Genomic DNA, 15,585 nt, shown 5'->3' with positions numbered 1-15,585 from the left:
GACGTTCTTGGAACTCCCTGATGCCTAATCTGCAACTAGACCCGACAGTTGCATATCTTCTGACACCAAATTAAATCTTGTCCCATGCGTCAGACCTTGGTAGTGCGAGTTGTTGTGATAAATCCAACACGCAAGTATACGTATCGTTTTAACAAGTAATACTCAGGTAAGTGAGATCGTTCCCACGAGGACTGTAGCTAAGTACCAATCAATTGAACTCTTATTTCTATTTGGCAGAATCAATAATAAGGTTGAATAATTAAATAACTAAAAATTAAAAAGCAGGATAATAATAATAAAAAAATGTAATTAATTATGGATGAATATTTAGGGAAAAGAATCTTGTTGATTTAATTACCCAATTGTTAATGCTAATTACTATTCTCTTTCTCAATGTGAATGACAGATTATAAAAATTAACCTAACTCTTTTCAGATCTTTTAGGTCCTAAATCACATGTTATCTAATCATCTCTTGGATAGATTAACATATAATCAACATTAAGCAATAATCTAAATGTCACAAAGGCTATGCAAATACTTTCATTTCACATCAAAACCTAGTTTATCCAATTTTAGCATTCCTAATTCTCACTTTTCAGATTTTGAATTGGGATCATAAAGCATGTACAAGGTGATCAATCTTAAACATGTAATTAAACACAAATTTGGATAAATTCACAATCAAGAAAGGAGAAATAGCAATTATCATTAACTAAAGATAATTTCAATCAACATTCATCATCTCCCCAAATAGGAGTTTAGTCAATAAAATCCATAATAACATCCATAATCAAAACTAAAACAGAAATTAACATAGAAACTAAGAGTTTAAGAAAGAACTAGTTGGTGATTGCATTCCGGATCGCCACAATTGCTTCCTTTGCCTCCTTCTTCATCTCTAGGGTTTTTATTTCTGCCTCCCTTCCTTCTAAAACACGAGCCCCTTAAATAGAAATTAGGGTTGCTACCTTTGAAAAAGTCAAAAACTGCCCAAAAATCTCGTTTTTCGCCCCTAGTCGCGACTACATAAAGTCTAGTCGCGACCATAGGCAAAATACGAAAAAAAACTCGCTGTTTGGCTCCTAGTCGCGACCATGGTCGCGACCATGAAAAAGGGTCGCGACCATGGAAAGTGGTGGTCGCGACTACTGGAGCAAAATTTGGACAAATTTCAGCATCTTTCAGTAAAATGTGCATAACTTTCACATACGAACTCCAAATGAGTTGATTCAAGATGCGTTGGAAAGAAGAAAAAGAAATCTAAAAATTTTATGTTTTGACTTTTTCCAAAATCTGATAAGAAAATAGTCGAATTTAAGCTTGAAGTTTCAGCTTTATTTTCTTGCAGAATTTTCTCTATTCCATAGCTTGTTATTTTCCGAAATTTGATCAATTAATATATTCCAAGTGTGAAACCTGAAATCAAAGAAAACAAGCGTAATTCTATTCCAAAAAGAATAACAAAGAAGGAAAACAACTATAAAAAGTGACCCAAAATGTAGACTAAAAATAGCCTAACAAATTCCCCCAAACTAGATTCTTACTCGCCCTCGAGTAAGACTAAGACTAACACTAAAAACTCGATTAACTAAGCTATCAGATAATTATATTACTGCTGGCTCATGTGAAATTTCCTTCCATTAACTAAACTAGATTTTCAATTCCAAAAACTCTAACAATTAATTAGGATGCTCTTCTTATCACACAATGTAGAGATACAAACTAACTTCAATATTAAAATAATGTCATAATTGTTTCACTCCATCAAATCAATCCACAAACTAATAGCCAATATGCTTGCATGATTACCTCTCTCCACTAATGTTGACAACATTCTTTTTGGAATCAAAAGGACTTTTTAAGGTTAGAATTTATGGCTTAGATATTTGGAAATGAAAGACAATTTTGGCTAAAGGTATCATAAGCACAAAAGAACCCACAAGCTTCTCATAATTTTAAAACTTCCCGAAGTGTTCCCACAACTAACCATGATTGAGATTTTTCTATTTTATTTTTTTTTCAATCACCAGACATCACTGAAATTTTCTTTTATTTCTGATTTTTTTTAATTCTTTTTTTTTTTCAAGTGATGTCGAGTTACAATTCTTTTTTTTTTTTTTCACATGTTTCTCAATCACGCAAGATTTTTTTCTTTTCTTCAATACTTCCACACACTAAATATTTCACTCCTCCAAACTTATTGTAAGGCTTATGATACCATTCAAAATGTAATGAGGACAAAAACAACAGTGTAGATACATCTTTTAGTTCAATGGGTGAAGAAACGAAATAAGTTAAGGCTCAAAAGGGTTCACAAAGGATATTCATTTTATGGTAGGCTTGAAAGGCTCAAACTATCCAAACAAACTGCCTAAATCATGTTCCTATTAAATGTTGTCAAGGATTTCGCCTCAAGAGAATAAGACATGCAAGTTCTAAGCTATTCAATCAATCTTACCACAAACCACAGTAAAACAATTATAACATATTTCACAGATCGTGAAATTGCATTCATACACAGGCTTTACAAGCATCCAAACTAATCCAAAGAGTTAAAAGAATTAAGCACACAGTTTTAAAATTTTAAGACATTTCACAAATAACAACAACAACAAAATTGATCTTGGCTTAATTAACAACAAACTAAACAACGACAACTAAAAAAAAACTAACTAAACAACTAAACAATCAAACAAATAAAAAAAATTAAAATTAAGCCCCTCCCCCAAACTAATTTTTCACATTGTTCCCAATGTGAAAATAAAACTTAAAGAGAAGAAAGCTTACCTTAGGTCCATGCCACATCAACAAGCGGTTGACGCCCATAATAAGCGTCATGCAAGACAACTTGAAAGTTGTTTTTAAAGATGCCCTCAAGCTTGGCATGTAATGAGTTTGAACCAAAATCTGCACCAACAACAAAAGACCTTGGATGATGAGCTTGGGGAGAAGCCTTTGGTAACTCGAAGAGAATACAATATTGAGAATGCGGTATTAGTGGAAAATAAGGGTCCATTGGTGGTTCATAATATAGTGGTGTTGACAACCTCAAATCAACAACTACAAGTGATTCTTCTGCCACCAATGGCACCTCTTTCTTGCTTTTCTCAAATAACCTCTCAATTGGTTGTTCAATTTCCTCATGACCATCCGCATCCTTGACTGTGATTTGATCTTCAATAATTTCATCATTGAGGATGGATGTTTCTTCATTCACCAAATTGAGATCATCATTTGTTGAGCAAGCATCTAATGTATCCAAATTTTCAAGCACTTCAAAGGATTCTTTCTCTTCAATTCTAGGCTCAGTCTCTTCTATGTATTCATCTGATGGTGCTTCTACTATATTCAAACAACTCTCATAACTTTCGTTATTTGAGTTATTATCCTTAAAACTCTCTGAATCATGCGCCACTAAATTATCACATAAAGCTTTAACCATGTCCGCCAAGCGATTAATCTCTTTTGGAAGTGATAGTAGATCCTCCTCATCTTCAATTGGTTGGGGTGAGTTTGGACAATAAGGAGGGTATTGGTGACTCCAACCTTGAAGTGATGGATTCCAATGCCAATCGTAATCAAAATCTGCCATATCATTCAACAGATTTATTGCTTCATGACCTCTGCTTAACAAAGGCCCTCCAGTAACCTCTGCTCCATAATCCACCCAACTTTTTGTTTCATCATCAAGTCCATTATAAAAGAGCCACATAAAACATCCACTTGAGAAAGTGGGATAGCATCTCTCTCCAAGCTCTTTAAATCTCCTCCAAGCATAATAGAATGGTTCATTGTGTTGTTGGGCAAAATCCTCAAGATATAGCATCTGGATTTACCTTGCAGGTCAAACTCATCAATAAAACATTTATAAACTTAAATAAAAAGAAACCAAATTAGAATAGAATTCAACTATATTGATATTAACTAAAACAGTCCCCGGCAACGGCGCCAAAAACTTGTTGTGATAAATCCAACACGCAAGTATACGTATCGTTTTAACAAGTAATACTCAGGTAAGTGAGATCGTTCCCACGAGGACTGTAGCTAAGTACCAATCAATTGAACTCTTATTTCTATTTGGCAGAATCAATAATAAGGTTGAATAATTAAATAACTAAAAATTAAAAAGCAGGATAATAATAATAAAAAAATGTAATTAATTATGGATGAATATTTAGGGAAAAGAATCTTGTTGATTTAATTACCCAATTGTTAATGCTAATTACTATTCTCTTTCTCAATGTGAATGACAGATTATAAAAATTAACCTAACTCTTTTCAGATCTTTTAGGTCCTAAATCACATGTTATCTAATCATCTCTGGGATAGATTAACATATAATCAGCATTAAGCAATAATCTAAATGTCACAAAGGCTATGCAAATACTTTCGTTTCACATCAAAACCTAGTTTATCCAATTTTAGCATTCCTAATTCTCACTTTTCAGATTTTGAATTGGGATCATAAAGCATGTACAAGGTGATCAATCTTAAACATGTAATTAAACACAAATTTGGATAAATTCACAATCAAGAAAGGAGAAATAGCAATTATCATTAACTAAAGATAATTTCAATCAACATTCATCATCTCCCCAAATAGGAGTTTAGTCAATAAAATCCATAATAACATCCATAATCAAAACTAAAACAGAAATTAACATAGAAACTAAGAGTTTAAGAAAGAACTAGTTGGTGATTGCATTCCGGATCGCCACAATTGCTTCCTTTGCCTCCTTCTTCATCTCTAGGGTTTTTATTTCTGCCTCCCTTCCTTCTAAAACACGAGCCCCTTAAATAGAAATTAGGGTTGCTACCTTTGAAAAAGTCAAAAACTGCCCAAAAATCTCGTTTTTCGCCCCTAGTCGCGACTACATAAAGTCTAGTCGCGACCATAGGCAAAATACGAAAAAAAACTCGCTGTTTGGCTCCTAGTCGCGACCATGGTCGCGACCATGAAAAAGGGTCGCGACCATGGTCGCGACCATGAAAAAGGGTCGCGACCATGGAAAGTGGTGGTCGCGACTACTGGAGCAAAATTTGACAGCTTCAGCATCTTTCAGTAAAATGTGCATAACTTTCACATACGAACTCCAAATGAGTTGATTCAAGATGCGTTGGAAAGAAGAAAAAGAAATCTAAAAATTTTATGTTTTGACTTTTTCCAAAATCTGATAAGAAAATAGTCGAATTTAAGCTTGAAGTTTCAGCTTTATTTTCTTGCAGAATTTTCTCTATTCCATAGCTTGTTATTTTCCGAAATTTGATCAATTAATATATTCCAAGTGTGAAACCTGAAATCAAAGAAAACAAGCGTAATTCTATTCCAAAAAGAATAACAAAGAAGGAAAACAACTATAAAAAGTGACCCAAAATGTAGACTAAAAATAGCCTAACACGAGTACGTGCTCTGTAGCTCCTTCTTATCTAACAGCTTGTATATACACTAATTTTGGAAGGTGAAACTTTTGGGCGACACGTGTCCGTAGCTCCGCGAGTTGGATAGCAATAGTCATGCACCACACAATGAGGAGGTTTCCTATCTACCAACAGTCAGATCGCCAAGCTGTAAAGTCTAGCTAATGAGACATGCTGAATAAGAAACCCTAGGTGGGTGAAGGGAATGCCCTCTTCCATACATGTGCTTATAAATACCCCTATTTTTCATGTATAAAAGGTGAACAATTTTTACTTACAAAACCTCTGCCGAAATTCCTATATTAGACAACATTCCTTAAATTAGACAATCTTAATAGTTTGGGTGGCATTTCTAACGACCTTCGAAGTTCAGGAGCGCATGATTTGGTACATGTCAAAGTCCGAGGGGTAAAAATTCTAATTAGCCAAAAAAGTATTATATATTTATTTTTATTAATTAAATATTAAAAAAATAATAATAAAATAAAAAATTAATTCTTTAAAAAAAACAGAGGTAAAAGGTATAAAATAATTATAAAATACTTTACCCATAATTTGTAGCTACATTTTGGTAAACAAACAGCTAGCTAAAATAGAAAAAGGTTTATCTCATTTATTGGAGCAGAAAATAAAGGTTTTAGCTCTAACACTCGTTAAAAAAAGCCTATGCTCCCTGTAATATAATTAGTGCTAAAACAGGATATATATGAACGGGCCTCTATATTGATGATCACCAAACTTCGAGAGACTTTTAAGTAATTCTATAATTTTAGCCGAAAGGAGTTCTTTGTTTGGGCAAAACTATGGTCTAACTGGCTAGTAGTAGTACGCATATAGTGATTGACATTTGACACAATCCATGATTTAACAATGGTTTTTGTGCCTAATATAATTATTATTGAAGGGACCGACCCCTCGAAATTTACTCAATCGGGCCATTATTTTCGGATCCGGGTAAATGACTAAGATCCAAGACTGCTTTTTTCCCCCTTAAAATAATAATAATAACAATGAAAATGTGAGTGGCTTTTTTGACTTTTTAGTGATTTAGTGATTAGCACATAGGGTTTGGCAAGATTGGTGGAAAAAAAACAAGAGAATATATGGAAAAACAAACAAACCATTATTTTAAAAGGGAATACACTCACAAAACACACTTCTTGAGTCAATGTAGTGATAATAGGTAGACCATACATTACTAATTAATGTCAATATTAGTTATTTGAATTTTTAGTTCAACAGTTGAGTGGTAGCTCTTTACTCAATACTTCTTTTAATATACATAATTTATTTCTTAAAAAGGGTCTCTTTCATTTGAGTATGGTTGTATAATTTGAAGCCCACATTTAGCATTGGCAATTGTGAAGAGATTGACTGTAGATCTGAAAAAATAAATAGAAAAGGTATAATTGTGTGGGAATGCTTGGAATTTAGGTGGGGGTCGGTGTTAGCAGCCTTGGCCTCAGCCAGCCTCATACTCATACTCGCGTGAAGCCAATAAATTAAAAACCCTTTCTTTAATTAGGCATGGCTTCCGATTAGATACATCATCAACCACCACCATACCACCCCCAAAAAGTAGAGCAACCCCCTCTTCTTTTTTATTTTTTATTTTACTTTTCTACAAAAACAAAAGTTGAATCACAAAAGAAAAAAAAAAAAAAAAACTAAACAAAGACCCTGTCTTTCTTCAGTACTGTTCCCTCTGCACACTATAAATCTAGTAAAAAAATCTTAAATTCCCTCTTATCTTTTTCTCTCTCTATTTCTTCTTGGAGGAATATCCAGAGAGCTATATAGCTAGGTAGCTCGTTAAGCTTAACTTTTTACCTTTTTGCACCCCTCTCTTCTCGAAAAGAAAGAAAGAGAAAAAAAAATAGTTTTATCTCATTGCAAAAGCTTGCCCCATAATTCACGCCCTCCCACACGCCAAGCTGAAAAAGTTCCATCAGAAGTTTCCCAAGCTTTCTTTCTCCTTTATTAATCCATATATATAGAAGTTATAACACCCCTTTTCATATCTTCTTCAGTTTTGTGTAGTTTGGTAATTATTCTTTTCCCTGAAAATGGAGACAACTCATCATCATGTAAGTGAAACTCGATCCTTTATCTCAAAGTTGTAAATGTTCCTTGGTTTTATTTGTTTTGTTCACTACTTTTGTTCTTTTGTTTAGGATTATATTAGAAAGAGCGGGCAAATACCAACATTTGGAGACTGGGATTACGCGAACGACTTGCCAATAACTCAGTACTTTGAGTGTGCTAGACAAGCCGGTCTAATTAGGTACAGTTCTTCTTCTGGTGATAGTGATCCAGTACACTCTCGTACACCACATGACTTGTACGCCCTCGTTGACCATTATCCCCAGAAGCCCAGTTCTCGCACAGCCACTGCTACTCAAACTCAAACTCACCAACCTCGAAAGGTACGGTTTTGATTTTATGAGACACAGTGAAATTATTACAAACGTTTTATATTTAATAAACTAAGATTAAACTTCAAATACCGATCAATGGTGAAAAATTAAAATTGATTTACATATTTTAAAGTGATTGAGATTAATGATGAGTGTGAATGGAAAATTTTAGGGAAGAGGAACTAGAGATAAGCGATACCCACATGTTAAGGAGCAGAAAAAGCAGCAGCAATCTAAGGTGTGTGACGTGACTGATCAGCCACGAAAGCCATCTTCAAAGCCTCACAAAGCTGCCGACCATGGCCACCTAAACGACGCCGTTCCACGCCGTCCAGCTAAGCTTCCAAAACCAGTTGATGAAGATCTATACAAGATCCCTCCTGAACTCCTTCACTCGTCTAAGAGGGTGGGTCCCTTTTCTCTTCTTCTACTTATTTTATTTTACATTTACTTGTTCTAACATTTTCTTGGGTTTTTACCATTGTCTGACATTATTAACTACCCTTTGAAAAAACTTAAAAAATGATGAGATAGAAATGATTTTTTTACCAACTCCATCCAATGGGATGTATGATATATGTTGTGTTATTTATTTATTTTTTTTGTTTGTATTGAAAATGAAAACTTTAGTGTAAGCCACCACACATAATGTGTCATGTGAATATGTGATGATGCTTTGTAATTAATGGAGGAAGAGATTGTTTCTTTTACTTTATTAAATTTTTGTTTGACTTGGAATCAATTTATTAACTTATCTTTATCAAAAGAAAAAATTATTGACTGATTTGTTTCTCCCGTTCAGTATAATTATAATTCTTTGAATTTAATTTTGACATTTTATATCAACACCTGTCCATCCCAAATTATTTTAGTATTGTATAGTGATCATTTAGTTCTTGAAAAATTGTCTTGTAGTGTGCACCAAGTTTCAAAAACCAGTTTGAAAACATGTACATTATTTTATAATATTGTAACCACTAAATTCAAAGCCCTTTTTGACCTTAACTTGGGAAGTTTCATACTTATAGTTTGCTTCTTAACTTCATGGATAGATCATAATTATTAAAATCTAATATTGTGTTTATATTATTTTTGTAGAAGAGGAGGCTTGGAATATTTTCAAGATGCTTGGTACCTGCTTGCCATTCATGAATTCAAATTACATATAAGAGTTGGGATTTGACTTGATGATTAGTAAGAATGTAGGAAAATGTTTTAGTGCTCATCTTTGCCAACTTTTGTACCCATTAGGGATTAAGTATAGGAAATTAATTAGATGTTAATGACATTTTGAAATTTTCTTTTTATGCCTATCTGTTTAAAGAAGGGTGTCTGTAATTAAATGTTTTATTATATTATGAGTTCATGTCTTATAACATTAATTAATAGGTTTTGAACTTTTGATATTATCATTTTGGTGCCTTGATGTTAGAGAAGAAGGTTGTGGAAAAGATTAGTTATGGAAATTTTTTGTGAAAAACTTATATGTTTAATTCTACATTAACAGCCAGCCTGATATCTAAAACAAATAATGTGTTGGATATTTAAAGCAGTAAGTAAATTTGGAGATGTAAAATAGATTTGTTCCATAAAGAAATGTTTTCTTTTCCTCAAGTGCTTCCTGCATCATATATGCAAAGAATCGGTGTGGTGTTGTACTATGTTGACTTGACCTTAATTACAAAAGAATAATTAGCTTTGTGTTATGAACTTTTCCCATGCCCTTTAACAATTGTATAATTATGGTTTTTTTATATTTAATTTTTTTTATCGTTAACAAATTAATTATTTTACATTCTAAATATTGACCAATACAAAATTTGTCCATAAAAATATTAGTATTAAATTAATTAAAAAAAATAAAAAATTTACTTAAAAAATCTTAATTGTTCTTAAAAAAATATTTTCAAATTTTATTATATTTAAAAACACTTATTTTAAAAAATTATATTAAAATTATTAAAAATTCAATAAATAATTTAAACAAACTAAAATATTGTGAAGAAAAAATTAAATTTATTTATATTTATAAAATTATATTTTAAAAATTCAATAAAAATATAAAATTATTTAAAAAAAATTAGAAATTAAATGGAAAAAATGTTGTTTACTTAAAAAAAATTATTGTTTCTGTAAAATTTAAAATTTTAATAAAAAAAAAGTTAGAAATTAAATGGAATAAATGGTGTTTACAATAAATGAATTTCTTCAATATATATTTTTATACATAAATAATTTTTTAATAAAAAATAAATTATTTTTTAAATCGCTTTATTAGTTATAAAATATTAATTTTTTTTAATTATCCAAAATAATTTTTTTAAGGTATAAATTAATTTTTTAAGATTTTTACTAAAAAAATATTAAATACTTTTTATTTTTATTTTTAGGTACATAGTTATCAAAATTAGAAAGTAAAGTTGTTAATTAATTTAATAAGATACGTAACTAATTAACTAAAATAATAGGACGGAACCAAACAGAATTATATAATTATAAAAATTGAGAGATAAATTTTAACAAGCTTATTTTAAGAACAAAATCAGTAAATTGCCAATTATTCATTATAAAATTAGTATTTTTATAAATATCTATTCTATATAAAGTGTGCCTATATAATTGAATTCTTGGTTTATAAAAAATTCATGGGTTATTTTTTATTTATATTTAATAAAATAATAAAATATTATTTATATATAATAAAATAATAAAATAAATTTCATTAATATTTGAACTGATATTTGATGCTAATTATTCGAGTAATATATAGGTAAGTTTTGCGCCCAGAATAATGATTACATTATTGTTTCTTTTTTCCTAAGACTGAAGATGTTGAATATTCGGATGTAGGGATCTGATTTTGCCTCAAAAGCAGTTGATATTGCTGTAGCAAAATTACATTCAATTGCAACACCTGGACAAGGTTATTTTCCCTTCCCTTTAATCTTGTTTCCTCTTGTGTATTTTCTTGGGTTCTCTTTCTTACTTTTCCTTGTTATATTTCAGTTACCCAAGTGCAGCTTAATCGTGCTAAAGAGTCCACAAAATCTGCAGTTTTAATGAATCTGGAATCTAGAGTATTATTTCTTATATATACATATCTTGACATATTTTCATATAGTTTGATAATTTTATCATCGAGATGAATATTCATTTATGGCTGCATATGATACGTTGAGTATTCAATCATTCATATCTATTTCTTATTGAATTGTTGCAGATGATTGCATCTGAAGATATCGGTAGGCAAGTTTTGACATATGGAGAGAGGTAAACTTGAGATGATTTTTTATTTTCTCAGTTAGGAAACCTGAAGAAAGTTGACGAAATTACTCTGAAGGACATCACGAACATTGCCCAGAAGATTATTTCTTCGCCTCTAACCATGGCATCATATGGGGACGGTAATTGTTATTTTTAAGAATTACATAGTATTAAAATTTACTGATTAGCTAGATAGCGCTGAATATTAACAAATGATTTTGTTTTTCCTTGGCCCAGTTATTAATGTTCCCAGCTACGAATCTGTGAGCTGCAAGTTTAATTCTCGGTGAGGGCACTTCGGTCGTTTCGCCATCAGCCTTAATTATAGAGTTCAAGGTTACTTCTTCCCAAACACCCTTACCAAGGAGGTCACCGACAAGGTAAAAACAATGACGAGAATGAAAACAAGAACGGTAGTGATGAAAAGAGAGGGCCGAACGAGGCCATTAACACCAAAAGCGGTGGAAAGAACAGCAGTTACAGCACCCAAAGTGGAAGCACATAAGATCCACATAAAGGTTAGGACTGCGTATCCAATGGCTGCCTTTATACAACCATGGTGAATTGGCGAAATTGATGATGTATTTTGTTTTGTTTTTCCAATCTAAGATATGGAGCAGAAGAGTAGGTTTGATTGGTGTGTTAGAGAGAGTTTCTCACAGTTTCTTGGTGGATTTTCTGTGGAGCCAAACAGGAGAGGAGAGTAGTTGGGGCTTGAAGGTGGATTTACTATATCAATACGATTGGGTTTTTGAATCCCATTAAATTCAAAAAATGGGTTTTTACTGTTGTACATTTACTATATTAATGTATTCCTTTTCCTATTAGAATTTGCACATTTTTATTATAATTTATATCATAGCATCTTATTTTTCTTTTGATCTCTTTTCAATTTATTTTCTCTTTCTCCTTTTGCTTAGAGACTTTGCTGAATAATATTTTTTTTATTTTATATCTTTTGTTTATATAGAATATGTGTAAATTATGCTGAATTTTATTTGCTATTTGACCATATTTTGATGTGATCAAGATTTTTCTTCTTATTCAGGTGACAACTTTTCTCTCTCCAATTCACTCTCTAAATTAGGAATGGCAATCGGGCCGGGCCCGGCCCGGCCCGCCATAAACCCGGCCCGGCCCGATAGTATTTTGGCCCGGCCCGGCCCGACCCGACTTTTTTATTCAGTATTGCGGGCCAAGCCCGACCCGATATAATCGGGCCGGGTTGAGCCCGACCCGTATTCCTTTTTTTTTTTTTTTTAAAAAAAATCAGTTTATTATAACAATGAAATAAAATCACCATCATTATACTGTAGTTAATTTAATTAAATAGGCTTGTTACATTAAACGGAAAAACTAAAAGTGAAAACCTGATGATGCTTTAACTTTTCTCTACTTATTTACTTGAACTTATATAATGTTATGTATTCTGTGTCTATAATATATATGTAAGCCCAAAAGATTCAAAAAAAAAGAAAAAAAACAGTTTTGTTAGTAAAAACGAAAAAGAAACGAAGTGCTAGTCAAATTGTAAAAACACCAACTAATAAAAATAGAAATAATAACAAAAACTTCTCGTCTATATAAATAATAAATAATAGGAAGAAAGATATATATATACCTGGATTTCTGTGGTGACAGGGTACTCATCCATGTCGACGTAGTTCTGATTAGAAAAGAGAATAAAAGCAGAAGAAAACAAACAAGCAGAAAAAAAAAAAAAAAAAAAAAACGGGTCGGGTCGGGCCCGACCCGAAATAATATGTACCGGGCCGGGCCGGGCCGGGCCGGAAGCCCGATAACAACCCGATGTAATCGGGCCAAAGCCGCCCCGTCGGGCCGGGGGCCCGGCCCGGCCCGCGAAAATAGCCCAAATTGCCATTCCTACTCTAAATTATAGATGCCGGCATGTTGTTAAAGTTTTTTTCTCTTATATTTTAAGTATTCAGATAACAATTTCGCTCTCTCCAAATCATTCTCTATATTATATTACACCACTTCTCTTCTTCTTCAGATTTTTCTCTTTGCTTATTCTCCATCACTTTAATATCACTTTAATATCAATGGCGAAAAAAACCCAACAAAATTTACAGCTAACAAAGGATTCTAAGTGCTCGGCATATGCATTAGTTTCAAATTTACATATATGCTACAGTAATATTTGGCACTGAAATTAACGCTAGAGAAAACACTTTGAAAGTGTTCCACACTTACTACATCAACAATGCCTATGTAAAAAAAAAAAATAGCCCCGCCTTTCGATAAAAAGCGAGACTACAAATATACTTGGACAGTGAACTCAAGAACAGAAATCGAAGAAATACAAACAGAATATAGCCAGATATCAGCACCAAACTATAATTTCATTCCGTTTAGCGACCTGCATACACCTAAAGAATTCAGCAAACCAATAGGTATTTACAATTTGATTTTCATAAATATATATTCCTCATTGACTAACTATTTAATATTTCAATTTATTAGATATTTTGGCTATTGCTCTCAAAATGAACCCACCAAAAGAAGTCAACACTCCCTATGGACCACATACAATTCAAGAGATATACTTAATTGATGAAAGGTAAACTATACATTTAACTACCACTATAAATACACCCTCGTGTTCATTTTTATTGCGATATATTAAATACTATTTAATAAAATTTATGCCAATACATTTTTTTATTTCTTTACAAAGTTGTAGCTTCAAATTAGTATGTTTGATGATGTGGGGACATAAAGTCCACGATGAATGCTTACAAATAGCAGAAGTAATCGAAGACAGACCCATAATATTGAGATCAAAACTAATTGTTCAAACCAAGAGAGGTTATTGCATTAATTAAACTACTGATATTTAAAAGCGAAAATTCAAAAATTCAATTAACACATACATTTTGATTTAGGGCTGTCTCTATCGTCACGCGACACGAGTACCTTCAAAATCAATCCTCAACTCCCCGAGGCAGAAACACTGAAGGAATGGTAATACTCATAAAATCAAATACACATACTATTATAGCTACACATTTTACAAAAAAAATAAATTTTTGTAGACTATATTTATAATAATTATCATACTTACTCAATTTTAAGGGCGAAGAGTAACGAAACAGAAATTAAAAACTCAATAGCAAACTGCTTGACATATGAATCTTCTCCAAAATCTTTTGTTGGATTACACGAAATAGTAACTAACATCCAAATTTCAGAGTTGACGAAAAATCTGCAACTGAATGAGGTAAAAACTACTACAATATTTATTTTATAAAACTTTTGTTTCAATATCTTACTATTATTAAGACCATTTGATTTGGATGTAGAAAAAATATTTTTGGATTGAGGCGACAATAAAAATAACTGATACTCTCCAGAGTTTTTATTACATGTCATGTGACGCATGTCATAAAAAAAATAGATTTATATAATCGCAATGAAAAAATCATATGTGACAAGCCAACATGCGACCAAGAAGGATTTCCTACACCACGGTATATTACAAAAAACTTATGATGTTATTGAAATTAAGTTAAAATTAAAAAAAAAAAAAAGATACTAACAATCTTATTATGCATTTTACAGTGCTATAGCATATGTTGAACTTGATGACAATACAAAGAGTCTATCTGTTGTCATATTCGCAGATATTGTGAAAAAAATATTTTCGTGTACTACTGCCCAACTAATGAAATATACTGCAGATGTGTAGTTTTTGAAAAATAAAATAGTTTTACATGCCTTTCATAAGTTGATTTTTTTAATTAAATAAATTATGCACACCATGTATAATCATCTTAAATAAAAATACATCACTGTTTGCAGGAACACCGCAGCTTTGTCGACACTACCATATTCAATTTATCAACGAAAAAATGGACAATCCAGATATATGCGGACCCGTCTAGAATGAAAAGTGCAAAATACAAAAATTACACTATTAGTTTTCTTATGTACAATTTTTAGACAAATGTTATCATCAATTATCAACAATTTAGAGATTGATTTTTAATTTTTTTTTATCTTACACCCATTTAAGTAATGTTTCTTTAAGTATTGGAACATCAATTGTTAGTTTATTTTTGGATTAACTTAAGAACATATTTAAATTATCAAGCTTTCTTAAACACTAATATATTGCATTCGGTATTCACTTTTAATTGACAACATTATAAACTATAATATTTAGATACACATAATAATAATCTCACCTAATAACTAATAATATTTTTTCTTTAATTTTTAATTGTATCACTTTCAAATAACATAGAAAAAACTTAGCATAAAATTTAGTATACGTGCCTCGCACGTAGCTTTTTGCTAGTATATATATATATTGGGATATGATTTTGTCCCGTGATGTACTTTCACGGAATATATTCTGTGGTACATTAGATGGGTCTCAGGGTACATTAAATGAGTGTCAGGGTACGTTTTTACTTTTTAACCCTAATTACCCCTAGATCAATCTCAGTCGTCAGATCAAA

At 31.7% G+C, this 15,585-nt stretch overlaps 1 protein-coding gene and 1 long non-coding RNA gene across 3 annotated transcripts; both read left to right on the top strand.

Moving 5' to 3' along the window:
- Positions 1 to 6,780: 6,780 nt before the first annotated feature.
- Positions 6,781 to 9,249, top strand: LOC115721307 (uncharacterized). The gene is made up of 4 exons (XM_030650581.2): positions 6,781 to 7,507; positions 7,595 to 7,846; positions 8,010 to 8,243; positions 8,936 to 9,249. The coding sequence occupies exons 1-4, from the start codon at positions 7,487 to 7,489 to the stop codon at positions 8,987 to 8,989; spliced, it is 561 nt and encodes a 186-aa protein (XP_030506441.2). The 5' UTR covers positions 6,781 to 7,486; the 3' UTR covers positions 8,990 to 9,249.
- Positions 9,250 to 10,601: 1,352 nt separating this feature from the next.
- Positions 10,602 to 11,980, top strand: LOC133034738 (uncharacterized). Of its 2 annotated transcripts, XR_009686115.1 has the most exons (5): positions 10,602 to 10,760; positions 10,844 to 10,914; positions 11,058 to 11,241; positions 11,339 to 11,619; positions 11,711 to 11,980. It is a non-coding gene; the product is annotated as an uncharacterized LOC133034738 (long non-coding RNA). The 2 variants fall into 2 exon arrangements; XR_009686114.1 differs by having other exon boundaries at positions 11,339 to 11,980.
- Positions 11,981 to 15,585: the final 3,605 nt, after the last annotated feature.

Source organism: Cannabis sativa, chromosome 2, assembly GCF_029168945.1.
Source record: "Cannabis sativa cultivar Pink pepper isolate KNU-18-1 chromosome 2, ASM2916894v1, whole genome shotgun sequence".
Classification (NCBI taxonomy): domain Eukaryota; kingdom Viridiplantae; phylum Streptophyta; class Magnoliopsida; order Rosales; family Cannabaceae; genus Cannabis; species Cannabis sativa.
This window is presented reverse-complemented; position numbering and strand designations above follow the sequence as displayed.